Source organism: Spermophilus citellus (genome assembly GCF_964194105.1).
Source record: "Spermophilus citellus genome assembly, chromosome: 4".
Lineage (NCBI taxonomy): Eukaryota > Metazoa > Chordata > Mammalia > Rodentia > Sciuridae > Spermophilus > Spermophilus citellus.
Genome location: NC_138185.1, coordinates 218,962,077 through 218,989,842, shown reverse-complemented (window position 1 = coordinate 218,989,842; position 27,766 = coordinate 218,962,077). Strand labels below are relative to the sequence as shown.

Here is a 27,766-nt window from a genome sequence, read left to right as displayed (position 1 = left end):
GGTTAATAATGGTAACTAAGCGCAGGTGGTAACGGTAGATGCCCAAGTTTTTCCCTATTATGTGGAACTAGCCACCTTCAATCTGCATTTCCTTATTGCAGCACACTTTCTATTTATTATTTATTTGTGGTGCTGGGGATGGAACCCAGAGGCAAAGTGCTCTACCACTGAGCTCCACCCCGAGTCCTGCAAAATACGTTAAAATATCCATAGTCATTGAAAAGTCCTACCTTTAAAAAAGTGTGTAAGATGCCTTCTTCCGCCCCATACTGAAGTCCGGCAGCAATAACATAAGTTGCAAGTTTTTTGACCTGTTAGTTAAAACAGAACAAAAGCTGTTTATAATGTTTACCAATCTTGTTGACTAGATCATTTGAGAAGTTAAAATGAGCACTGAAGGAAGTTTCATTAACTCTTCCAGGCTTCTTGGGTATTGTCTAGGACAGAAATAATGTTCTTTAAATGGGAGAACACACTTCTGCACTATTCAGGAATGTCTTTGACCACAATTAAAATTTAGTTGAATGCTGGTGCAGTGGTGCACACCTGTAATCCCAGCAGCTCAGGAGGCTGAGGCAGGAGGATCACAAGTTTGAGGCCAGCCTCAGCAACTTAGTGAGGACCTAAGCAACTTAGTGTCTCAAAATAAAAATAAAAAAGGCTGGGGATGAAGGACAGTGGTAAAGCACCCCTGGGTTCAATCCCCTGGTACAAAAAAAATTTTTTTTTTTTTAGTTGGGAATCCTAATTCAATGAAAGCCAAAGCTATTATTTGTAAAAATGTAATACATGAAAGTTTTATCCTGGTACTGGGGGAAGGAACCTTTAAAAAGGACCTTCTGTGAAGTTCTTTAACCACTTAGTAGGGTAGGGGTGGAGCACGAAGCAAGTTAGGGGAGTTTTAGCTGGCATGGATGTTCACTCACCCGACCTGGATGGGCCAGGCACTGTGAGACTTTGCCTCAGTGGCGGTACTGGGGACGGAACCCGGGGCACAGGTAAGTGCTAGGCAAGCGCTCTACCACTGAGCCACACCCCACCCAGCATTTATCTGTTTCAATACTCACCACAGTGCTGAGAGTGGCCCAGGGAATATGGCTTTCTGGCATGTTGGAAGCTTAGGGCAGAGAGCATACCTGGGCACTGATCTTCCTCCTCTGTGCCCTTCCCACTCCTATTCTAGTAAATATGTGACCTGGATGTGCTTAATTAAGAAACAGAGCTGGGAGCAATGGTACTTCTGTTATCCCGGCTACTCGGGAGGCTAGGGAAGGAGGATCATTTGAGTCCAGGATTTTTTTGAGGCCAACCTGGGCAACACAGTGAAACACTTTCAAAATAAAAAAGTAATGAGGATAAGAAAGAAAAAGAAAAACTCAAACAACAAATCAAACCCCCAGATAACCTCGTGTAATTAACTGTTGGCACGATGTTTTTCCGTGTTGCTGATCTAAGGTTCCAGTCTACAAGGAGCAGTCACCTCTAGAGGGCTCATGGGCAAGTGCTCCAGCCCTTTCCACTCAGCCTTGTCCCCAGCCCTTCCAGGGAACACCTGACTTCCAGACTTCCAGAGGCTGCCTCATTTCAGATCAGAACTTTAAAAACCTTTGGTTAATTAGATGGCTTTATGGTATGGATGCGAGGTGTCCCCAACACTCCTGTGTTAATTCAGGAATGATCAGAGGTAAAATAACTAGATTACAAGAGCCGTAACCTCATTAGACCACCCTGGTTTGACTGGGTGGTAATGCAGGCAGATGGGAATGGCTAGAGGAGGTGGGTCACTGGGGGTGCCCTGGCAGGTGCATCCCCCCTCCTACCCCCCACTTCCTGGCCTCCATGCACTGACAGCTCTCCTCCATGACTGCTGCCTCCCACCAGGGCCCAGAGCACTGGAGCTGCCATCTGCACTGAGACCTCTGAAACTGTGGTCCCCATTCCTACCAGTGGAAGAGCTGAGCAAGGTGATCTTGTTCCCGGGTTTCTCCTAAGTGTCCTGGGTAATGTGACAGCAAAAGACTCCCCAAAGGATTTTAAAAGCCCATGTGCATGAGGTAATCCTGCAGATCCTCTCAAGCCCCAACTAGATGGGCATGCATTTGCTTTCTGGGAAGAAATTAAATAACTGTTGAGGTTTTAGGGCGTGGGTGGGAGAGTGCAGCTGAGAATTTAGGGGGTGGGAGATGGCTCAAAACAGAAGGGATAAAACAGAGGAAGATTCTAAACATGGGTGTGGGGGTAATGCAAGTTTTAAAAATGCTCTTTTGGGGAAGATGTTCTGGGGGGTGATATTGGACAAATCACATTGTTACATTGTGTGCATGTACAGATATCAACAACAAATCCTACCACTGTGTATAACTCTAATGCACCAACCAAAAATGTGGGAAAAATGCTCTTTTTTTTTTTTTAACTCATTCTTTCTGATAAAATGTTTAAGGAGGAAATTGGTTTCAGTAAAACATTCTCGTTAACAGCTTTATTTTAGGATGTTTTGAATCTTTTATGGGTGGCTTTGGTCTGAGACTATGGTTTGGGAAAAGGTGCTGGGAACTGAGCAGGCTGAAGTTAGGGTTCAGATGACCCCCACTGTACTTTAAAAGACACATACCAGTATTTTGCTTGAACTAAGGGCTTGAAGGGGGTCTGCTGGGGAGACAGGACCCTTTAGAGAAGAGGAATAGAAGACTTGAGAGTGGATGGTGTGGAGAACTGGGCCTCAAGCAGATGATGACTCTGAGCACTTCCCTTCCTGTGACTTCGATGGGCAAGGAAGAGTCATGGGGGCTGTGGGTGTGGCTCAGCAGAGAGACCTGGCCCAGCAGGTGTGAGGCCCTGGGTTCCACCCCAACACACACACACACACACACACACACACACACACACACACAAAATAAAAAACAGCTAAATAAATGGTGGTGGTGGTGGTGGGGAGAAACAAGAAAGAAAGAAAGGCTAGCATCATTTTAGGCTGGTATCAGAAAGTTAAAGTCTGGTTGGCTTGTTTGAATTTTGGTGAAACTTTGGGAATCCTATTGGGTTACACGCACCATGTTATGGGAGAGACGTTTCATTTTCTTTTCTATGCTAATGTCATCAAAGAATGCAAAATCGGGAATACACATATTGAACATTCTAGTCAAATCAAGTTTACAAATATTTCTATTTTGCCTTTCTTTTTAAATTTTTTTTAAATTTTAGTTGTCGATGGATCTTTATTTTATTTTTTATATGAAGTACTGAGAATCAAACCCAGTACCTCACACATGCTAGGCAAGTGCTCTACCACTGAGCCACCCAGCCCTATTCTGCCTTTCAATAGCTATCCTGTACTTGCTTAGAGAGAAAACTCCTAAAATGTACCAATAACTGATTGATTATAGAAAATACAAATAGAACAAACAAAAAAGCAATTCTAATCTTTTATAATCCACAGACACAGGGGCCTTTTCTATGTTAGGCCTGTGTGACCCAGACAGTGGGAAAACTATTAGCATCAGACATTATTCTACAACATTCTATCAGAACGACAATTCTTGGTGTTGATTCTTCTTTGTTTTGTGTGTGTGTGCTTCAGATTGAGCCCAGGGGATCTTTACTATTGAGCTACATCTCTTTTTTTTTTTTTTTTTGAGACAGGGTCTCAATAAATTGCTGTCTAGCCTTGAATTTGTGATCCTCCTGTCTCAGCCTGTAGAGCTGCTGGGATTACAGATGTGTGCCATCATGCCCACCTTGATTTACGGTATTAATTCTTAATTGGTTTTTGACAATTAGTTGGCAAATGACTGAGATCAAAAATAGTGCATTTATAAAAGATATTAAAAAATTGGGCTTTCAATGTAGATTGGTGGTGGAGTGCTTGACGGGCATGCATAAAGCCCTGGGCTGATCCTTAGCACTGGGAGAAGAAACAAAACAAAACAAAACAAAAAACAAAACAAACAAAAACAGAAGGAAAGAAATAAAGCTGGAGATGAAAAGAATAGATTTTATTATTTGAAGGTGTTTGATTTTTATAATAAATATTAATGATAATAAGATGATATTTCTTTACTTCAGACAACTAGTTAGTTTTTGCATATGATCATTTATTTTAAACTAATGAATTAGACATAAATGGTCAACAATCATGAATTTTAACAAAACAATAAAGTTATGGAATTTGGCACTGGAAGAATATTAGAACATCTAATCTAGCCCCTTTACTTTATTTATTTTAACCCCAGAAGTTATGGGGTGGGTATGTGGCTCAGTGGTAGAACGTTGTCTAGCATGTGCAAAGTCCTGGCTTTAATTCCCAACAGTTAGAAAAAAAAAAGACATCATAACCCCAAAAGTTTAATGACTTGATAATGGTCATAAGCTAGTGGACAGAAAAGGGGATTGAATTCCTAATTCATTGCTAATGTCAATGTGTTTTTTATAGTCAGCCAGAACTGGAGCACACTAGAACTTCTGTTGTAATATATTCCAAGACCACTAGGTGTCACCTTAGAACTATTATTCCACATCACTTAACTGTGGGTCTAGAAGTGGGAAAAATGTAATGAAATCCTTAAGAGGTTCCTGGGGTTCCATATAAGATAAACAGGGATGATGATAGAAGCACCTACTTCACAGAATTTTTTAAATTACACATGTGGTCCTGGAAGCTAAGCCCCTAATGACTTCTCAGCTATTACTACTTCTTCATTACCAGGGTATTCCACCGTTTATGTTGATAAAAGACAAGAAAAATAAAATAATTTTATGATAGATATATGTAAAAATGATACATTTGTTGCAACAGAAGGCTAATAAGCTATTATTATTATTATTATTTATTTGGTAGTGGGGATGGCACCCAGGCCTTGTGCATGTAAGGCAAGTGCTCTACATGGAATCACACCCCAGCTCTAATAAGCTATTATTATTGTTTACATAAACTTCTCAGCCTTCAGTATGTTTCAATAGTGAGTGACTGTGGATGTGTCAAGATAAACTCTATGGATGATAGAGTTTTGGAGTCAGGGGGAAATAATAAAAGCAAATCCACAGGCCTGTTGTCTGATGGGTCTCAGTTTGAATCCCAGCCCCACCACTTTCCCATGGTGTCTGCATCTATGAAGGGGACAGAGGTGTCCGTGGACAATACCACTGTTGTAAGGGGTAGATCAGACAAGGCAGAGCAGTGCCCAGGATGGCTTGGCAAATCCTAGTTAACCCCTGGAAGGTGCCATCTCTTTATTTGCAAGATGAAGTTAATACACACTTTTCAGAATTGTTTTAAGAAACAAATGAGGTAGATTCTGGAATCAGAGACAATGTAATTCCCCTCTTTTCCATTCCAACTGAGTTATCTGCATCTTCTGGACCAGGGGACCCTTGGGATATGCAGACCCCTTGATGGGTGAGGGCTTTACTTCAGTGGGCTAGTTGAGAGCCTGGGCCAGCACCCTAAGGACAGTATATCTTGGGGTGAACCTGAAGCTGAGAGATCTGTGGGTGTAAATACAAGGAAACTAAAACAAAGGTGTTTAAAGAATCGTGATGGTGTGAATAAAGCCAGGAGCATTTCCAGCTGTGCAGACAGAACTCAAAGCAGTAAAATATTACCTTAACCAGGTTGAGTAAATATGAGTGAGGAGGAAGAAGCCCAGGTACACTGCCTCAAAAAACCCTTTTTCTACCCTAAATGTTCTATGACTCCATACTTACATTTTTTCCAAATTTGAGAACCATTTTTTCAGCATTGATGTGGTCTGTAAAATTGGGATGATGCTTTCTTCTTCGATAATCCTCTTCAGTAAATGGGACCTCAGAATCATCCTACGAGAGAGAAAAGGTGCAGACCTAGTATATTAGAGCTCTGCAGAGCTCCGCAGCCCAGAGATGTGTTCTTTTAAGTTCAAATAAAGCTTAAAACTACTGCTCGTCAGTAGGGTAACTGTGGTCAACAGCAATTGTATATTTCAGAACAGTAAGTATTTTAACATTCCCAACACAAGTGATAAATGTGTAAAGTGATGGATATTCCAATTACCCTGATCTGATTACATTGTATAGATGTTATTAAAATGGACCCTATAAGTATGTACAATTATTATCGTCAAATTTATAAAACTAAAAATGTATTATTTTAAAACAAACAAAAAAAAAATCCTGCTTTTTAAATTTTTATTTTTTATTTTTATTTTTTGTGGTGCTGGGAATGGAATCTGGGCTTCATGCATGCCAGGCAAGTACTCTACCACCGAGCCATATCCACAGCCCCCTACTGTTTCTTTTAACAGTGATTTCATTTCTTGAGAACGCTTTAGGCCACAAATTTAATAATTTAAGTTTAATCTCAGCAAATTAAACTTTTACATGTCATTTATTTTGTAGAGACAGTGGCAGGTCGTTACTGGGATTCCATAAAGGTATTAAATCCTTTCTCAGTAGTCCATGTAATGTACACTCCCACCGCCCATGGTGCTGGGGACAGAACCCAGGATCTTGTACATGCTGGGCAAGTGCTCCAACTTTGAGCGACATTCCCAACCCTTATTTTTAACTTAAATCATGTTTTTCCCCTCTTGTCCACAGGCCTCTCCCCTCTCTGCAGTCAATCACATGTTAATAGTAACATTATGTGTGTAAAGGTCAGTCTCGGGCTTTATAAACTGCCTCCATGCCATATAAGATGAAGTATCAGTTCATCCTGGAACTCATGGATCAGAAAAATCTAACAGTCCACTTTACCTGTTCAGCACGTTCACCCCCTCCACAGTCACCCTCTTCAGGGTGCAGGCCTCAGAGGGATGCCTCTGAAACCACCCGCTTCCTGGGGACTCAAAAGGAACAACTGAGAGTCATGCAACTTCCCAAACATCTGTCCAGACTTCGAGGTCCTCTTTAAAAATACACTCTTCTTTATGATCTTTATGATAGGCCATTGATCTCAATTAGATAACCAATCCAAAGCACGTGAGCCCGGAGCGTATGAGGAATACATCCAAAGGAACATAGGAAACAGGTGACCGCCCTGCTGTAGAAGCCCACTTGCACACTCGTGGGAGAGACGGGAGGAGACTCAGATGGCTAGAGCCGAACTGGGAATTGGCAGAGGATTAAGCAGGCAATAGCTGGATTATCAGGGTTTATGGCCATGTTAGTAGTTGAGGTTTATTCTGAGAGTGACAGAGGATATTGAATGGTTTTAAGCTTTCTCAGCAGGATTGCAACATGATCTGAATTATATTTTAACAAGATCTCTTAGGCTATATCATGGAGAATGGCACAGAAGAGTCGATGGTAGGCAACAGCCACACAGCAATTTTAAGTAGCCCAGGAAGCTAAGGGCTAAGGCTTGGGCCAGAAAGTTGCCAAGGACACAAAGAGAACTAGATGGCTTTCTGATACAATTTGGATGACGAGTTAATGGCATTTCCTGATGGACTGGCTGAAGGTTGGAAATGAGGTTAGAACACTGATAATGGGGATGCCCTTGGGGGCAGAGAGAGAGAGAGACAGCTTTTGAGAGGAAGATCAAGTTAAACCACCTCAATTCTGTGCACATAGTAGAAATTTGATGAATACGTACTGAATGATCAGATGTCCTCTTTTTAAACTTCATTTCTTTTCATTTCATTTTTGTAGTGCTAGGGGTCAAACCCAGGGCCTAAGTCTGTTGGGCAGGTGCTCTATTGCTGAGCCACACCCCCAGCTCCAGATTATCCATCCTCTCAAATTGGGTTGCCAGAAAAATACAGAGTACTCAGCTGAATTTGAATTTTACAAAAATGAATGATTTTCTATTATAAGTAGGGTCTTTAATAGTTACACTAAAAAAAAAAGACTCATGATAAAAATGACTTGTTGCTTATCTTAAATTCAAATTTAACTGAGTGTCCTTGTTTATATTTTTATTTCCTGACTCTGGCAACCCTATCCACATGGGGTCTGGAAACAGTGTGATCAGCTTTGCCTTGGAGATGAAATCAACTTGGTAGCTCCATAGACCTGGATAACACGACACAGCGGCCAGCCTGCCTGAGGGACTCTCCTCTGCTCCCTGTGACTCTGCCTGTGACACCCCTCCTTGCTGAGGGCCATTGCCAAGTAGGAATGACGCATCGAAATTTCCTTGCCAGCGTACCCTATGTTAAATGGACTTGCCTTGGAAATTCGCTGTGACATTGCATGTGTGTTTGAGAAAGGTGACCCTGCTCAAGGACGAGGGTGGATCCAGGTTTAGGGTGTATTCTGCAGGTTTTAGGAAGTATCCCAGTTTAGGATAATTTGGGTTTAGGGCGTTCCCGGTTTAGGACAATCTGGATTTAAGGCAGTTCCAGGTTTAAGGTTATGGCTGCTGGGAATAGGGCGTATCCTGCTGCCTGAGTTCCCATTGAGTTCTCGTGGAATTGAGAAAGTATTTGGGACATGAATTGTGTGGCAGAACTTGGATTTCCCCAGAACGTGTGTGTAGAGGCCGGTGTGAGTTCGGGAATAAAGAATTGCTGTTTGAATCTACAAAGCTGTGAGTGGCTCGTGATTTTGTGCCCAGCCAAGACTGCGGCACCTCCTTGTGGAATTTGACCCACCTTCAGTCCCATGGCTGCAGTTTTATAAGGTGAACTGCAAGGTTCTGAGGCAGGCCCTGTTTGTTTGGGTTTTGTTTTACTGTGCTCTTAGATGTCTGCCAGGAAAGTGTTCCTCCGCCAGGCCACATCCCCAGGCCTGGCCATAGGCTTGTATTAAAGAAAAGGGAGATGAATTTCTTTGGCCAGCTGCACTGCAGCCCATAAATTCAAATCAACCAGGACTGTAGATTCTGAGTGGTCATTTCTCTCTTCCTGCTTGTGAGGAGGCCTGGTCGTGCATTTTCAACCTTTGCTACCAGTTGTTGGGTTGGGTTCTTTTGGTCCTTAATGGTCACTGTTACGACATTAATAACAGCATAGTACATTTCACTTTTCTTTTTTTCATAAAGAGATGGATTTTATTATGTGGCCTAGGCTAGGGACTTGAGCAATCCTCCCACCTCAGCCTCCAACTAGCTGGGGTGACACCCGAGTACCCCACTTGACAATCTCCTTTCTAAAGGGTGGCTGACTGTGACCACCCATGTGAGTCACATGCTGGATACTTATCCTAAGTGGCCATTATCTGTGTCAGCCAGAGCCTATCAGTTTTTCTTACTCTGGACTATTTGGTTCATCAGGGTCCCCTCTGCTTTCCTGTTTTCACTCACCCATACAGAAACAAGAACACACAGGCTTCAGAAACAGTTATGACAGGGGAAAAAAACAACCACAGTATATATTGAAATTCTCTTACTTATTGAAATCAATACAAATCAAACATTTTGTCATATTCACCCTTTTGTGTCAAAACTGATTTTACGTAGTTTTGTATTTGTTTGGATGCTTTGGGCTGTAAATCACATATAAGCAAGTTGGAAATGGCCAAAGCACCAGGAAACTCATTTTCTGCCATACATGGGTGACTCTGGGCACCATGGGCTGGCTTGGCTCTGCTTTTCGGTTGCACTCTTGGCTCCACCTCCCTATGGGGGTGGCCATGCCCTGGCAGCAGAAGGGCAGCAGCAGGTCCAAGCTCCACAGGCAGACCTAGAATGTCCACAGAGGGAGTGTGGGGACAAGTGCATGCAGTACTGAATACATGGCATACGTTAAGGGCACCTGAGTGGAAAACCACTCTTCTTGTGCTGGGCATGTGAGTGGTAAACCACTTATCCTGTAGGCACAGCCCTGGGTGTGAGGCCACATGTTGTGATCCCATCACTTGTTCCATAGGCCGCTCCTCCGTTGGTCACCTCAAGGACAGTTGGCCTGGGGGCTGGGGATGTGGCTCAGGCGGTAGCGCGCTCGTCTGGCATGCGTGCGGCCCGGGTTCGATCCTCAGCACCATATACCAACAAAGATGTTGTGTCCGCCGAGAACTAAAAAATAAATATTAAAAATTCTCTCTCTCACACTCTCTCTCCTCTCTCACTCTCTCTTAAAAAAATTTAAAAAAAAGGACAGTTGGCCAGAAATTGCATTGGTGGCTGCCTGTAATCTGCTCACCTACTGCATAAACGTATATACATGGTAATTGCACAATAAAATCAGACCTGCTTTTTGCTTGGTCTCCTGAGGTCTTGATTTGTGACTTTGCAGCCACTCTCTCCTCTACCCTGTTCTGTGGACCTCCTCGCTGGATGAGAGAGACCCCATGCAAAGGAGAAGGACTGCATCCTCACAGAGGACTCCGTTAATCAAGGAGGAGCCATACCCAGAGTCTCAGCTGGCTTCCTATGCTGAGACTGGACCTTGCTGGTCTCCCAGCACATGGCTAGACCACACACCCTGGCTCTCCTGCAGCAGGTGTGCTGAGGTGGGTAGGTCGAGGTCACCGGGATTCACAGAAGTGACGAGCACCTTGACCTAGCTTGGTTCATAAAGTTCCCTGTGGCTCTACACAGCCTGGGAGGCTTCTGGAAAGTGGCTGAGCCAGCTGAAGGAGCCCCAGTCCCCAGTCAGAGTTCAAAGGAGAATTAATCATCAGGGGCACCTGTTTTACATTTCACATGTGCAAGAAATGAATTTCCAGCAGGGTGCAGTGGTGCCCACCTGTAATCCTGCTGAGGCAGGAGGATTGCAAGGTTGAGGCCAGCCTTGGCAAATTAATGAGAGCCTGTCTCAAAAAACAAAACAAAACAAAACCACAAAATAACAGTGTGGGCATTGTAGTTCAGTGGTAGAGCACTTGACTAGCATGGCTGAGATCTAGGGTTCAATCCCCAGTACTGCAAAAACTTCCACCATGTTTAAGCCATTTTGCATTTTGGGGGGTTGGTTTGTTACAGAATCAAGTTGTTGTCCACCCCTTAAACAGTTGTTGGCAAGAAGAATGGACCATCATGGTGGGTCTGGATCAGCTGGGAGCTGGGGCAGTTTCCCTTCCTTGGGTCTATGGATAGTGTGGACATCTGAACAAATCCAGGCTCTGCTGGCCAGGATGGCATAGGAAGCCAGTCACATCCACACGGCCCTGCGTTCCCCCTTCCCTTCTGCGTGGCATGATGCAGTCGTGACTTGGCACAGTCCTCTGACTCTAGTGAACCACGGTACACCAGGGTCCTGGCAGGAAAGCATATACCTTCTCGCATGGGCATCTGAGTGCAGTTTAACAACAGGGCTATTAAGGAAGATGTGGGCAGGAGGCAGGGGAAGCCCCATGCCTGCAGCCATGACCATGATGCTCTGCACCACTCCTAAGTCCGAAAGTGTCAAGGAGCAAGTGATTAGAGCCTGGTGACAAAGTCGGGTGCCACAGGAGCAGCAGCCTGATGAGGGACAGCCCACCAGCAGCAACTCTTCGGAAGGGCACGGGGCGAGCAGATACCCTGACTCATTGTTGTTGTTTCTTCCTTCCTCTGGCCAGTGTGTCCCTTGGCCACACAGAGGTGGGAGCCCAGGACAAGGCTGCCTGCTGCTGTAGGCTTCACAGTCAGGGACAGGGTGCTCTGGAGGGGCAGGTGGACAACATCCAGCGCACAGACCTACCATGAGGTTCCACTTCTCACAACTTGGCATCTCACAACCTTTGTCTCCCCAGCACTCCCAGGACAGCTCTGGAGGTATCTGGGCTTTCCAGCACCACCAGAACATTCCAGGCCCATCCAGACATTTACCAAGCCACGGCAGGTACTGACTGCCTGCCACAGAATCCCAGAGCTACTAGGCTTGGCCCAGGGAGTCCATGATTACCATCTGTGCATCGGTGATGCCCAGAGGGCTGCTGGGGGCTACTGTGCAGAGTGACAGGGTTGAGGTATCTTCCATAAGCTCATGAGTTTCAATGATTTTTCCAGCTCATCATACTGGCGACTCCTCCTTAGAACCAGCTCCCAAGACTGTTAGAATTTCCTGGGATGATCACAAGGAGACAGAAGCAGAAAAGAGCTGAGGCTTTCTTGAGTTCCCAGACGTCCCCAGTCCCTATCCCCAGTGGCAGCTCTGTCCCTGGATCGTAAGGCTTTGTTCATGTCTTTGCAACAGCTTCCTCTTTCTGTTAAACTGACTCCAGCTGGACTGCCCTAACCGATGGTCCTCCTCAGCTCGTCCTGATTTCAGACAGAAGCCACATCTTCCTCTGCCACCTGCTCTTCTGCCGACTTCGTGGGGACAGACATGCTTGCTTTGTGTAGCCAAGGTTTTCCACCTTTAACCCACCCCCGTCCTCATTTCAAAAGTAAAGCTCAGATATAGTATCATTTCATCCATGAACATGTTATCAGTTTTATTGTAGCTAAATTTATTAGTTATTCAAATATTTAAATTATTAAGACTTGTTTAAGAAATCCTTCCATATAAATTCTATAACTTTTCTTTAAAAACTAAAGTTTTGCTTTTTACTCTAATTATGTGACCCACCTTGAACTGACATTTTGTGCAGAGAGAGGGAGAGTTCAGGAGGGCTGAAGGGAGTGTTCTGTGCCTTGACTGCTGTGTATGTGCATAATCAGGCGTTTGTCCAAACCCAGTGCTGTGCAGGAAGGGGGTCAACTTACCGTATGTATGTACACCTTAGTAGACGTGATCTTTAAAATTATCATTAGCCGCTAGAAAAATACAACGGAAACCAGTGCAAGCTGGGGGCCAGAGGACTCAGGAGCCAACATAGGAGCTGTTTCTCCATATTTTCTCTGGGGGAATCAATAATTCTTCACTCTTGGTCGTTTTAGCTCAGGGGACTGATCCTCCCTGGTCTACAAGGAGTTATAGGATCCCTGGTCTGGAGATCAGACCACTGTATTCCCCTGGCCACAGTGATTAGTTCAAGGTTAGGCCTGTGACCTAAGACCTGGCCAAAGAGCATATTCCAGTCCTGGCATAAGACATGACCTAAGAGGAAAGTAAATGGAAGCTCTAGGGAAGCCCACCCAGGGGCCGCTGGGAGTCAGGAGGAGCAGGGAGCTGACTGGCGGAGGAAGCCTGCTCTGAGGAGGAAAGAAGCCGTGGAAGAGGGCAAGCTCTGGGCACGTGGCTCCAGCCTGGAGGTCCAGCTGTGCCTGCAGGCAGTCACTGGACTCAGCCACTCTCTGGGTCAGTCAACTTGCCACTTTGCTGAAGTCAATGGGGACAGTCAGGAAGACTGCAGGATGGTCAGCCAGTCCACCGGTCAATGATGGTTTTGTAGGGGACTGCTATAGTTTAGATATGAGGCGACTCCTCCTTAGAACTGGCTCCCAAGATTGTTAGAATTTCACGGGATGATCACAAGGAGATAGCAGCAGAGAAGAGCATGTAAGAATTTTCAGTGGTAAGACAATTGGGTTATGAGAGTCTTGACCTAATCCGTGCATTAATCCCCTGATAGGGGTTAACTGGGTGGTGTCTGCAAGCAGGTGTGGCTGGAGGACACAGGTCATGGGCAGAGTGACGCTGGGGTTTGTATTTTGTTCCGGGAGAGCAGAAGCCTCTCTGCTTCCTGATTGCCATGTCCTGAGCTGCTTTCCTCCTCCACACCCTCCATCATGCTATATCTTGAACAAGTGACCCTTGAGACCCAACGTTCACTTTCACACTGGGTAATGAATGACAACCCTTGAATCACTGACCCAGAGCCTGCAGGAATTCACCACTGCAGTTGGGTCTCTCATCACCACAAACCCTTTGCTTTGGCTGTGATGCCGAGGTGCTGAGGGGGATGCGCTTCTGTGTCTGGTCTCGCTCTGTCCGGGTCCCAGAGGTCCTCCAGGTCAGATATGGGCCCTCCTCTGGTTGTTGCCCACAGAGAAGCAGACCCTTTAATGGCTCCCGTCAGTTGGTTCTCCTTCAAGATCAGAGCTGTGGCGAAGCGGGACGCGCCTGACTATGCCAATGACCATCACTGAGTGTCCACTTGGCAGTCCTTAATCACCTTACATTTTGTTTCCAGGTCCATGACTTGACCTGACCTCTTCCTGTCAACATCAGCAGTGGATTTTTGGTGAACAAAACAACTTGGGATTAAATCAAGAGCTGGCAAACGAGATATGTGAGGGCCGCCAGCGTAACAGGGCCTGCTGTTTGACATTGAACCTTTCCTTTTTCAGAAAGGTGGAGGGCACTCTAACAACAAAGAGTATAGCACAGGAAATGCATGAACCAGTAGCAGGGTCTTGATTATCGAGAACCATGCACAAGGTGCTACACTTCTCCACAGCAGGCAGCTCAGGAGGTTGGTTGGTCTGCACTGTATCACCCAAACACATGAGCGGCGCCTTGTGTCAGGACCTCAGGAATGTCCTTGCTCCATTACAACTTTATTGGACCACCCTACGGATGTGTCCCTCCACGACCAAACACCGTTATGCAGTGCCTGACCACAGCTTACAAGGTAGCATTTTAGAATCCTCTGTGTCCTGTAAACCAATGGAGTCCCGCAAAACCAACCAAATGTGCTTAGAAGCACTAGATTCAGCTGCACACCTGCAAGAGGAGTAAGAAAGCACAGCTCACTGTACAAAGCTCCTTCCATATGTAGCCAGTAAGGCCTTGGGGTGAAAGGTTACCTAAAGGAAAGCTGAAGTTCTACTTACTGGGTCCAGAGGTTTGGATCGTGCCCAAGTCATCACGGTGGAGAGCAGAATAAATACCTTTCTTTTTTCAAAATGGCTGACTTCTTCACTCAGCGCTGCAGGACCAAAAAGCAGAGCAGTTATTTGGACCCATGCAGAATTTGCTTTAGCAATCACACGTACTATTAGATATCGGGGCGGGGGAGGGCTTGAGGTTTCTTCCTCAGCGAGCAATTTAGCTCCAGGGGGGTCACCTCTGAGGTTTCACCGTTCCATCCCCATCTGTCTTCTCCCCAATCCCCCCTCCCATTGCCTGATCCCTTCTGGGCTCAGCTCAAAAGTTTAACCCCTTCCCACGTCCTGTGGGCTATTAAACCCAAATTCTTGAGACTGAGGTTCTGAAATACGAGGGTTTATTGAACCGTTCCGGGAGCTAGCTAGAACAGATCCTGGGACATGTTCTGCTACTGCAAGCTGAACACTGGGTGGCGGTTGGAAATGTCTCCACCTGACCCAAAAGCCAAGCGCACTACGGTGAGAATCTATCTGGGGAAGAAAAGCATAAGCTGTTGACACGGAGGCCACACTGGTGCTGGATAAGAGGGGCCAGGAAATGCCAGTGGGGATAGGAGGACAGTCCATAAGGAGAACTTGCTGCTTCTGGATTGGTTGGGGCTGGTAGTCCAGAAAGTTCATATGTACCCAGAAGGCAGCAGTGGCACCTGAGGTCAGGTCCAGGGGTGGAACATGCATCCAGGAGTGTGGAGCAGGTAGCTGCTAACTGACTGCAGTCCCTTCCCCTCTCCCCTGCCCCTCTGCCCTTCGTAATTAACTTTAGGGATCTCAGAACTGTCTCTCATCAGGGTTTTCACTTACTGGGGGGAGGAATGGGAATAATCCTGGCTGACATGAATTGGGACAGTTCATGGGCTTTATTGGATTCTTACCCTGTGAGACAGGTCCTGATATCATCTCTGTTTTACAGATTCAGGACCCGAGGCCCAGTCTGCCCTGAATCATGGAGGGGAGTGTTGGGGCAGGCGGGCGGTGCAATCCAGGCAGTGGCCTGCTGGGCTATGCCCCCACCCCTGCAGATATGGATGGAAGGGTGACTGTTGCCTGCCATGGTTTTGTCACACATTTAGGCACTGCGCCTCCGTGAATGCATCTAACAAGCGATTCCACTAAAATAGTCTTCATCTTGTAAATTTTCCAGAAAAAGGAGTAAGCCTTAAAATGAGGTCTACTTGAGTTGTCAGAGGGTCTAGAGGATACAGGTTCAGTCTCATGAAGTGATTCACTAAACAATGAGCTAGGAAAACAAGGACATGGTGACATCCTGAATGGAGAAGGCGTGTGGCTTCCCACCCCAGCGTGGGGAAGTCTTAATGAATCAAGCTTAAGGACATTGTGTTTCACATATTTATCCCAAGTTCCAATGCTAATTTTAGTTTCTATTTTTATTCTAATAACAAAAAGATTGCTCTTTCCACCTTTCCGCTCGTCTGTGCTTCCAATCGGCCTATTTTGTGAACACTTGACACACTTTGAGGTCCTCCAACTGGGTGGCCCTTTCTATTTATTATATTTACAGCAGGTCTGAATTGATGTGCTTTCTCCTTCTGAACACACCCTTTATGTAAATATGTAAGTGTTTTCTTCTCATTTCTGATAATTTACCCTGCTCTCCTGCGTCCTCTTGCCTGCCTATAGGGGATAGGCGAGGTAGGAGAATTCTGAAAATTTAAAACCTAAGTTAATAAAACATTATTAAAAGTTACATGTATCTATTGTAAGAAAAGCAAAATCTAAGAATGCGCCTGAGTTAAGTGACAAAGTCCCCTCTGCTGTTCCCCCAGCCCCACCAACCCCACAGCCCCCAGGCGACTGCCAAGAGAGGAAGGATCCCTGAGTACACTTTCCTGCACACAGTCAGTCACCCTGTGGCTCAAAAACAATGCGATTCAGTCAAAGCTCTTCCTCCAAAAGGAGAAGTAAAATTTTCTTGATTATGTAAATCAGGATGAAGAAGACCCGGTGAAACGCACTCCGTGATTTACAGCTTAAGGCAGGGAGGAGTCTCAAAGTCTGAGAAGTGATTGGATTCCCCTGAGGCTGTGGAGAGGTCCTAAGGGAGGGGGATGCACATCTGTCCCAACGGCTGCTGCTGTTTGGATCTCAAGTGTCCCCCAAAGGCTTAGTGCTGAAGGCTTGATCCCCAGCTGATGGCACCCTTGGGAGGCAGTGGGAACTCTGGGGATAGGGAATGGGTGGAAGGGAGCAGTCCCTGGGGGCGTGTCCTCGACAGGGATCTTGGCCCCTCCTCTCTGCTTCCCCTTGAGGTGAGCTGCTCCCCTGGCACTACCCACCTTATGACCGGCCTCCTCACAGGCCCAAAGCAACAGGGCCTCCAACCTGGACTGAAACCCCTGAAGCTGTGAAGCAAACTAAACCTGTAAATTGTTTTTCTTAGCACAGCAATGGAAAACTAAGTAACAAAAGGGCCATCCATACAGGCTGTTTTTTTCCCTCCAGGTGCTGAGAATTGAACCCGGGGCCTTGAGCAGGAAGTCATTTTGGGAAAGCAGGGACAGAGTAGAAAGGAAATGCAGGGAATTGTTGCTTTATTCTAAGCTCTACTGTGCTTTATAGTTCTGAAAACATCTAGATTTTATTTCAGAAAAAAATGTTAGAAATTTAAAGAAAATTACAAGCATGCATTATAAGAAAAATCAATTTTTCAAACCTAGCACAAAATAAGTGCTCAAAACCATTAGCTCCAATTATTATTTCAGATGGTACAATAATATATCATCTGTAAGTATTTGCTAGGGGACACAATGTAGAGAGGAGGCACAATGCAGAGAGTAGGGCTTAAGTAAGCTCTGTTCCAAAAGATGACAACGCTCATGTTTTTGATTTATGCCTCACTGAACAAAATTTAGACATAAAGTTGTGAGAAATTGAACATTCCAAGCTCCACAAATCCATCATTTTCCTGAATATGTACAGTCATTCCTAGGTTCCATTCTATTTCCTTGAATTTAGCCAAAAAATAGTTTTGCTTGATTGAATTAAACCGTTGGCAAAGTACTGCCTGTTTTTATAAATAAACTTTTTTGGAACCCAGTCCATTCACGTACATGCTTCTTTTTCCTACACCCACGGAGCAGTTGGCTTACAACCAACTCCACAGACATAGTCAGTAGCACCGATTGCATACTTTAGGTAAGTCAGTTTTCCCGTGGCCCTAATTTATCTAATGTTCATTAGATGACTCTTAGACAAAGAAACATGCACAAAAATAATGCCCTTTACAACTATAAAGTGTAAATAAGAGACCAGGGAGGGGTGGCGTTCAGTGTCAAAGCACTTGCCACGCATTCTTGAGCCCAGGATTCAATCGGCAGCAGCTCAAAAAAAAAAAAAAAAAGGTCAATAAAAGATGAGCTGCTGAGGTAAGAGTGCCCCTCACTGACCGGACACTGCCCACACAGCCTCCTCCACTTGCTGCGAGCTCTCAGTGATGTTGTAAATGACCACGTCACACTCCAGCAGGCGCAGGAGAAGGTCTTCTCTGGAGATGGTCTGGAAAGAGAAGTGACAGTCTCTTGCAGAGAGCTAACACAGTGACCTTGATATTTAGACAGGATGGCAACTTCCAGATCAGGCTGCCTGGAGGAGTAAGTACCACAGGAAACATTTGCAGAAGGATTTGGATGTGACATGAACATTTGGCTCCTTTCTGTGTGGAGTTTTCAAGTGACAAAGAAGTCTGAGGAAACAGCCTGGAACAGGTGATTAAAAATGGTGCAATGATCTCGGGTCCTCCCTCTGCATGCCGTTCCCACCCCAGCTCAGACCATGTTGGAGGACCGCGAGTGAGCATTGAAAAGCGACTCAAACCCCATGCGAGATTATTTGAGCAGCTAAGTATCAGGAATCACTTAAAAGTGCTGTGAGTAATTGGTTTGAATTATTGGGAACCCTCAAGATGGAAAGAATCTGGACGTAAGGTACCTAATTACACTTGATAGTTGGGACTATTTTAAAAACATGGAAACTAGCAGGGCATGGTGGCTTAATCCCAGCTACCTGGGAGGCTGATGCAGGAGTACTGATAGTTTGAGACCAGCCTCAGCAATTTAGTGAAGCCCCAATTTAGTGAAGCCCCAGGTTTATCCCCAGTACCAAAGATAAACAAATAAATATGGTCAGACCTATCCAGGATCAAATAGGTACATTTTCAAGAGAGTTGTTGTCCTCACCCACATTCCTGAATCCCTTTGTTCACCTGACAAAGATCTGTGGTTCTGCTTTTGGCCTTAGGATAGAGGCAAAATAATTAATGGTTATAAATGCATATGGTTGCTAATATTAAGGGCATAATGTATGTGCATGTGTGTGTGTGCGTTTTAGGGAAAAATTTTAGCAAATAAAAGACCTGGACTCAACTAAGCAAATGGCAGCCTGCTCTTGGAATACTTATAAGAAGGCCTTCATCTGGGGCACAGTGCGGCCAGCAGAACAGGCTGCTTTGCAGCGCCCCACTCACTTCCTCAGCCAAGCATCATCCTTGTATGGTGTGCAACCTGCATAGCTTCCCGTGGCAATCCTAAGTGTGTGAAAGGGGCTTAGAGGAACATTTGAGATTCAGTGAACTTGAGAAAGATGTGATTATGTCTCATAGGAGTTGACATTTGAGTTGGGTTGGAGGGGCAAATATGAGCTCACTGGCAGAGTTTGGAATGCCCAGGGAACAGCAGGTGATTTGCCAAATAGAGGCATTTTTTTTTTTTTTTTTTTTTTTTGGTACTGGGAATTGAACTCAGGGGCACTTGACCACTGAGCCACATCCCCAGCCCTGTTTTGTATTTTATTTAGAAACAGTGTCTCACTGAGAGGCTTAGCGCCTCAGTTTTGCTGAGGCTGGCTTTGAACTCACGATCTTCCTGCCTCAGCCTCCTGAGCTGTGGGATTACAAGCATGTGCCACGGTGTCTGACCAAATAGAGGCACCTTTCACAACATGGACCAGCTCCACGTTTTCTATGCTCAACCCCCCCTCCCTTTTCTGTCACTCTGCTTCTTCCCACTGGCTCCCCACAACCCGGGCACTAGCTATACTGGCTCTTCCTAGTTGAAAGCACACGAAACTCTGGGTTGTTTCTTTCCCCCTCATCTGCCTGGCAAGCCTGACTCAGTCTGGAGGCCCAGCCTCATCTCCAGGAGGCTCCTGGATCAGAAGATCAAGGGGAGTGAGGGGCCTCACTGTCTGGGATCTGAAGCTGCATTTGTCTGTCTGTGGATCACGCCAGAGCTTGTCCTCTTGACCTTCGGGGTGCTCAGGGTGCTGCTGTGTGTGCCCCTGGGGCACCTAGCTCCTGGTCTGCTGTGGAGCTCCTGCTGGGCTGTGAGCTCTCTATCTATGGACCCCGGGTCTGCTCCATGCACATTCACTGAGTCAGATCTGGGGACACACGAGAGCCCTGGGATCTGAACGCATGCGAGTGCCAGTTGGGAGGCTTGGGAGCTCTCAAAGGTGGCTGAGGACCATGCCCAGTGGGCTGTGGGAGGCGAGGTGGGTTAGGAGCCCACAGCGACAGAGGCCTTCAGCTTGTGTGGGAGACCAATCTTGCACTTGACTGAGTCACACTCCCTGGCTGGGTGCTGAGGTGCTCAGTCGCAGAAATGTGGCAGAGCTTTCCCCACCCTTCTTGGGTTTGAGGGTCGGTGTCTCGTGCATGGGTGTGTCTTGCTACAGCCCCATGGGTGAAGCTATGCTCACCTGTTCCTTGTAATATAACCTCTTGCCCTGTTTAGGATGGAATCTTCCATGGAAGTGCCTTGCGTGTGTCCCCTTCTCCTACTGTGCCCTTGCGTGTGGCCTACCCAGGTGTCAGTCAACCTGCTGACAGTGGACATCATGAAGACAGACTCAGCCCCCTGAAACCTGACTCCTTGCCTCATTTAAATAGCTTCTCCTCAATAAAAAGGGTCAGCTCATGCTCTCTTGCTCTCTCTCTTCCTGCAGACCTTTAAGGTCAGAGGAGCCATCACAGCAACCCCAAAGAAAAGGTATTGTGTCTCTTGTGTGGTTATTTTGTGCAGCCCAGTTAGCCCAGTTCAACTGGAGTGACCCCTGAGCCCTTTAGTCTCGTAAACAGAAACCCGGCAAGCTTGGGCGGAGGGTAAGTATGTGAGGCAGTTACAGTGGTTTTTGTTGGTTTTTTGCCATGCTGGAATCAAACCCAGGGGTACTTCACCCCTGAGCTACGTTCCCAGCCCTTTTTATTTTTTATTTTGAGACAGGGTCTTGCTAAGTAAGTTGCCCAGTCTGGCCTTAAACTTGGAATCCTCCTGCCTCAGCATCCCAGGTTGCTGGGATTACAGACATGTGCCACTGTGGCCTGCACAATATTCATTTTTAAGTTTTATTTTTAATTGATACATAATAATTGTACAAGTTTGTGGGATAATGGGTTAAATCGTGAAGGATGACTAGCGCTGGCTGGTTGAAGGAGGAGGAAGGTGGTCTGGGGACAGTGTGCTCAAGGCTATACGGTAGGGTTCAGGGAGCAGCAGGTGGGACAGGGTGGGAGGGGTCCCCTGGGACCCCTGGGAGAGGAGGCCCCCTTCTCGTGGGCATTCAGATGTCTCGGGTGAGTGCTGTGTAGACCGTGTGCGTGGAGATGATAGTGTTTCACAGTAAGACACAACACCATGGTCCACGGTTCCTGGGTGGCTTGTTACCGCCATGGTTCAGAGTGGTTGTGGGTAACGCAGGGCAGAAGTTAGGTTAAGCACAGCATAAAAAGAATGTTAGGCGCCTGAGAGTCCAAATTAGATCCATCCTTTCCAAGAATGTCTAATCTAAATTATTTTTTCAGGCAAAAATTTCAGCCACTTCACGAAAAAGCCCTGCCACCATCGTGCTGCCGCACACCCTGCACCTGCAGCGACAGGGAAGGGGAAGCCCAGAGCAGCCACACTCAAGGAGGCACTGGGAGGGGACCTTCCCTGAGAAACGGAGAAAGCCCCCCGACTCACCGAGTACGTCTCCACCGCAAAGTTGGGCCCCGGGCTCTCGGGCTGGGAGAGCGTGCCCACGATCTGGAACGTGCCCTCCTTCAGCCTGAAAGATGAGGCTTCCCGGGCAGCTGGCTTTTCATCTTCCTCTTCTTCTTCCTCTGTAATTTCTTCCAGGGATGCCCCAACGACGCAGTTAGACAGGTACTGCAGGAAAACACATTCCCAAACTCTGAGTGCACATGAGCGCAAGGAGAGTCGATTCCTGGCAGTTCCAAACACCAGTCTTTCCCATGAGCTTGCTGGGTGCCACCAGGGCCAAGCTGGTGCTCGGCAGACTGTCATCTCAGTGCACTTCCTGCCCACAAAGACCCGGCCGAGGGGTACTGCTGATTGCCCACTCCCTGGATGAGAAGCTTTCTGGCAGAGCTGGATAACCCACCCAAGGAACTTCCCTGCATCAGCAATAGGCAGAGCCGACTCTAGTGAAGATGTTTGTCTTGGCCACTTGAAACAGAAATGGGATGTGAGCCATTTAAGGGTTTTTTAGTAGTCACATAAAAAAAAAGTAACGAGAGCTAGGGAGGGATGTAGCTGAGAGGTTGAGCACTAACTTGCCTAGCATGTGTGAGGCCCTGGGTTCAAACTCCCAGCACTTAGAAAAAAAAGTAAGATGAAATTAGTTAATTTAATTAATGCTTTATTTAATCCAATAAATCCAAACTACTATCAATTTAATATATAATCAACATAAAACAATTAATGAGACATGTTCTTTTTTTTTAATACTACGTCTTCAAAACATGATATGCATTTACACTTTCACTGGTAACACTGAAGTGTAACCTATCTTTGGGATAGCCTATCCAACATTTCAGAGTTCCATATATATATATATATATATATATATATATATATATATATATATATATCTCCTGTTAGATGTAGATAATCTTATTTTAATTTACATATTAAACTTTGTAAATAATAATGACACTGCTGTACCTGAGGAATGAAAACTAACAAAACCAACCCAAGTCCCACCTCATTTATTTTGATAAACACTTCGAGGTGGCATGCCAGGTTGTTAGCTTCAACCTCTTATTGGAAGAGAGTGTCCCAAATACATTTCGATTGTATCTCAAACATACATAATCAATTTTATTATCCCATGTCGCAGATGAGGAAATTGATGCCCAGCAATAAGTAACTTTTCCAAGATGACGGCTCAGGTGCTAAGAACTGAGAGAGGGGTTGTGGGTTGCCAGCTGGGCAAGGGCTCTACCACTAAGCCACATGCCCATCCCTTTTTATTTCGAGGCAAGGCCTTGCTCAATTGCTGAGGCTGTCTTTGAACTTGTGATCCTGCTGCCTCAGCCTTCTGAGCCACTGGGATTACAGGCTGTGCCACTGCACCCAGCCTCCATTTCTTTTTTTGTGTTTCATATTTCCATTGCCATGTTGTTTAGTACAGATTAACAGCAATTGCCTGGAATTTGAAAGAGGCCCTGCTTCATTAAGGACTAATCAGAAAATTTTGCTATTGAAAAACTTTTGAAAAAGATCTTTGCATACCATAGAGGTTTTGTTATATGTTGTAAAACACAGTCAACATCAAAAGGAATGAACTAAAGGTCAAAGTGCTTTTCTTCCCTCATTCCTAACCTCAGTCATGTGACTTTTTAATACATGCCAGTGGCTTGCCATGGGATTCAGAACACAAACCAAACTGCCAAGCCAGGCCCTGCACATCTAGCCCTCTGTGCCTGAACCTGCTTCACTGGTTTAGGCCACAAATACCTATGAGTGCTGACTGTTCGTCACTCAGGAGCTGATAAGGGCCACATTGTGACTGACTTCTGTGGGACTCTTCCTCCATAAAAATATATTAAATATTATATTTTATGACAGCATGCTATAAAGCTAAACATAATCTCTGGCAATAAAATTTCATTTGTTTTTGGTTTTTATTTGCTGATTTTAAAATAAATTAAAATGCTTTTATGGGCCCAAAGTCTTGTGGGTCCATCTTGAGAAAGATGGCACATCAGACACTCTAACTTCATCCCACCAAGGTATTGCCCTCTCTGTGCCCTGTGAGCAGTTCCCTGGCTGGACCCTCATCTGGCCTGGGCGGCTCTCAGGAGAGCTCCCACTAGGTGCTCTCCCCACTCACCGTCATCTCACCTTCTCTTCCTTCAGAGTACTCGGGACACATTGAACTATCTTGTTTACTGAAAATAGTACTCACTATCTTCTTCCAGCAGAGGCAGACGGAAGTAGCCTTATTTTTTTTTTTTTTAAATCTTATTCACTGTCCAGTTCTCTGGGCTCAGCACAGTACCTGGCATTTCATAGGTGCTGATGAATGCGTGAATCCCATCCAACAGAAGGGATCATAGTTGAGTTTCTTGTATAGCCTTTGAGACATTTTCTGTGCCTATCTACCTATCCATCAATCCATATTCTCCATATCTATCTTTTTGAAAAACACAAATAAGATTTCTGAGAGAGAGAAAAAAAAAGAGAAAGAGAGAGGGAACATGTTTATGTGTGTGCATGTGCACTGGGGATGGAACCCCGGGTGTTATGCATGCTAAGCTCTGCTTTACCACTAAGTTATGCCCTCAACTTATATTTGTCTTTTTTTTTTTTTGAGGTACTAGGGGTTGAATCCAGGGGCATTCTACCCCTAAATTACATCTTCAGCCTTTTCAAATTTTTATTTTTTTATTTGGAGACAGGATCTTGCTAAGTTGCCAAGGTTAGCCTTCAATTTGTGATCCTCCCGCCTCAGCATCCCAGTTAGCCAAGATTACAGGTATGTGCCACAGCACTCAGCTATATCTGTCCTTTTAATACTCCCCTTCTTTGAAAATTTTTATTGTACTGTTTTAGTTTGCTTGTGTCCTTGTCCCTTATTGCCCCCCTTTGCTGTTAATTTGGAGGATGTATCATGTGTTTTGAATCCCTTATAGTAGGTATATATCATACACATGGTTTATATTTATAATTACATGCTATAAAATATGCAAATTTTACATATAAATTATGTAGGTAAATCTCTGGTTTTGACTCATGAACTTTAGATGGTGAATGCAGTAGAATGGTCTTTCCAAATTCTGTTCTCCTGCAGTCTCTAACGTAGTGTACTTTGCAAATAGGGTCTTTGCAGATGTAGTCAAAATAAATCCATACTGAATTAGGATGGACCCTAATCCCATGACTGTTGTCCTTATCAGAAGAAATTAGGGTACAGAGACTCAGAGGACACCATGTGAGGAATGAGGCAGAGATGGGGGCAACGGGTCTGTCAGCTAAGAGATGTCAAGGATTGCAGGCTCCCAGACAAGCCAGGAGAGAAAGGTGGCATAGATCCCCTCCCGGCAGAGGTTCTAGAAGCAAGTAGCCCTGCTGACACCTTGATGTTGCACTTCCCTTCAAGAAATGTGAGATGATAGAGTCTCTTGTTTGAAGTCATCTAGTTGTGGTGATTTGTTATCACAGCCCTAGGAAACCAGTGCAGACACTTGGTACTAGAGCTGCATCCTATTTTAGGCAGTTTTGTCTTGTTTGAATCTGAAATCATTAGCTTCAGAGGTTCCCAGGGTGAGGTTAGATTTCTGTGTCACTCCTGAGGGCACAATTAAGATCAAAGGGTCCTACCAAGGAGAATGACAGATTCATGACTTTCTGGTTTCAGCACACCAACTTAAGATGAAGGGCCCCTGGGTTTTCCTTTTGAATATCTTCATTTTCCAGAACAAAAGATGGAGGTACTCCAGCCCAAAGAGTGCCTGTTACATAACATGCTCACAAAAGAGCCGGACTAATGAAAAATGCTTCATGAACTTAACTTTTCCATCACATGCCTGCTTCAGATGCAGTGGCAGCATAGAGAGACAACCTCGTTAGGAGGGAGGAGACTCAGTCAGGAGGCTAGGTCCTACCCCGAATCCTCTACAGGAACCTGGACAAGTCCATTTCTCCCTCTGAGCCTCAGTTTGTCCTTAGTTCCCAGGGAGGAAGCAGGACTGGACCTGTGATCTCCAAGCACTTGTGTTTCCAGCTGGGAGCCCATGTCTAGCCTGGTTGCGAACCGGGGCCCAGGGGGTATTGGCGTTGGCCAGGACGAGGGATTTCCTCAGGGGAGGCGGGTGAGGGCCTGGTACCCGGCGGCGTGGGCAGGGGCATGGCTCTGCGCCGCGGCGGCTCACCTTCCCGATGTTCCTGCTGCTGTAGGTGTCCAGCAGGTTTATAAACACCCTCTGGACCCGGATAACTTTCTCCGGAGGGGCAGCAAATTCGTCTTCAGCCATGGTGGGAGCTTCGCTGGTTGCTAAGGTGAAAGAGTCCCTCGGTTGCTAAGGAGGCGGGTCCCGGGAGGCCGTTCCAGTCCGGCTCTTTGGGGGCGTGGCTTGGGTGGTGGGTGGAGCGTGCTGGCCCGGGGCGTGGCTCTGGAGCTGGGTGGGGCATTTCCGGGAGAGGGCGTATCGCGCAGGCCAGGGTGTCTTGGAGGGGGCGTGGCGTGGGCGCTGGGCGGGGCATTTCCTGGAGGAGGCGCGTTCCGAGGGGCGGGGAGTCCCCAGAGGGGGCGTGGCGTGGCTCGGGCGCTGGGCGGGGCGTGGCGGGAATGCCGGGTTCCTGCCTGGGGTTTCGGGTGCCTAGTCGGTTTGTGGGCTGCAGTTTGGGGTCCCAAGTGAGCGCTTTTCCTGGCAGCGGTGCACTTGCAGTCTGTTCTCATTTTACTTTACGACCCACCGCGTGCCCTCTGGCCGAGGCGACTCCTTTTGGAGCCTCATTCAGCGTCTGTCACACGGGGCCAGATGATCTGTGTTCCCTTTCATTTCTTTCCACTTGACCAAAAATATTGATATGATGACCCTGGCGAAAGGATCATCCCCCGAACCCAGCTGAGCCTCGGGCGTTCCTTCTCCTGTGGAACGGTCTCCGGGGCGACGCGACTACGTCCTCTACTGGGAAGAGAAGCGGTTGCCTCGGGGCTTGGGGGCCAGGACCCCGGAACTACAGCGTGGGCGGTCTCCTCCGCGCAGCCTCCCACGGTCGGGTGCACAGGACTCAACTGGCTTAGGGGTTGTTCCCAGAAGACTTCTGAGGCTGAGGAGGAGGGCCACTAGAGGCCATGTAGTGCCCAGGGTTCACTCACGTTCACAAAGGATGAAATTTGCACGCTTGACCTTCTTTCCAAATGAGATTACCCGTAGAATTTGCTAAATTAAATTAAAAAAAATAATTAGTGGACCTCAAAGGTTGTGCTGGACTATGAATATATTCTGTAGTTATTTTAGAACAAATAGCCCGATTGTATCGAAATATTTAAAAATTTAAAAACGTTAATTTGTTAAATGTAAGTATTCCACATATACAGCGTTTTATTTTCCCCTATGGCTGCTGCTTTTTTTTTTTCCAGTGCTGAGGAATGCTAAGCAAGTCCTTCACCACTGAGCTGTATACCCATCCCTCCACATTTTTAATACTGATTGCTTTGAAACAAATGGCTGTGGCCCAGAACCTCCAAACAGTTTGGACACTCTGGGCTATTAGGGATTCAGGAGATGTTTGAGTTCCAGTGAAGCCATTTGAGGACCACTGGGTCCAATCTTTTAACTTCCCCCAGGTTATTCTACTGGTTTTTAAACAGGAGTAATACCACCAGCCTAATAGGACTGTTTGGATTAAATAAGACAACTCATTTTCTAAAGTGGTCTCCAAAGGTGAAATTACTGCTTATTTTTGGCAGGCTGAAAACTTTCAGGAATGGAAACCTGTTTCACCTTTTTAGAGTTCTAGTTCAGTGGTACAGCACTTGCCTTAACATGTATGAGGCCCAGGGTTCTATCCCCTACCCCCAGATAAGTGCATTCCATTTTTGCCTCAAACCCCCCCTTTTTGTGTGAAAACACACACACACACACACACACACACACACACACACACACACGGGATTGAACTACGGGGCACTCAACCACTGAGTCACATCCCCAGCACTATTTTGTATCTTATTTAGGGACAGGGTCTTACTGCGTTGTTTAATGCCTCGCCATTGCTGAGGCTGGCTTTAAACCAGCGATCCTCCTGTCTCAGCCTCCCGAGCTGATAGGATTACAGCCTTGCATCACTGTGCCCAGTCTTTTTATATATTTTAAAAAAATATGTGTGAGCCTCATTAAAACTTGTTTGA

The 27,766-nt window shown here is 46.0% G+C and overlaps 1 protein-coding gene across 4 annotated transcripts in view; it reads right to left on the bottom strand.

Annotated features, from left to right (window-relative positions):
- AK7 (adenylate kinase 7) overlaps positions 1–26,726 on the bottom strand; it is a gene marked incomplete at its 3' end in the record, with an annotated part of 70,449 nt that extends 43,723 nt beyond the window's left edge. For all 4 annotated transcript variants that reach the window (XM_081293473.1, XM_081293474.1, XM_081293476.1 and 1 more), the window contains exons 1-6: positions 25,782–26,726; positions 21,586–21,771; positions 18,016–18,124; positions 14,558–14,652; positions 5,701–5,811; positions 231–311 (exon numbers count right to left, since the gene is read on the bottom strand). In XM_081293473.1, coding sequence (XP_081149599.1) covers positions 231–311; positions 5,701–5,811; positions 14,558–14,652; positions 18,016–18,124; positions 21,586–21,771; positions 25,782–25,883 — 684 coding nt within the window. In that variant the 5' untranslated portion in view covers positions 25,884–26,726. The remainder of the gene's footprint in view (positions 1–230; positions 312–5,700; positions 5,812–14,557; positions 14,653–18,015; positions 18,125–21,585; positions 21,772–25,781) is intronic.
- Between the last annotated feature and the right edge of the window lie 1,040 nt (positions 26,727–27,766).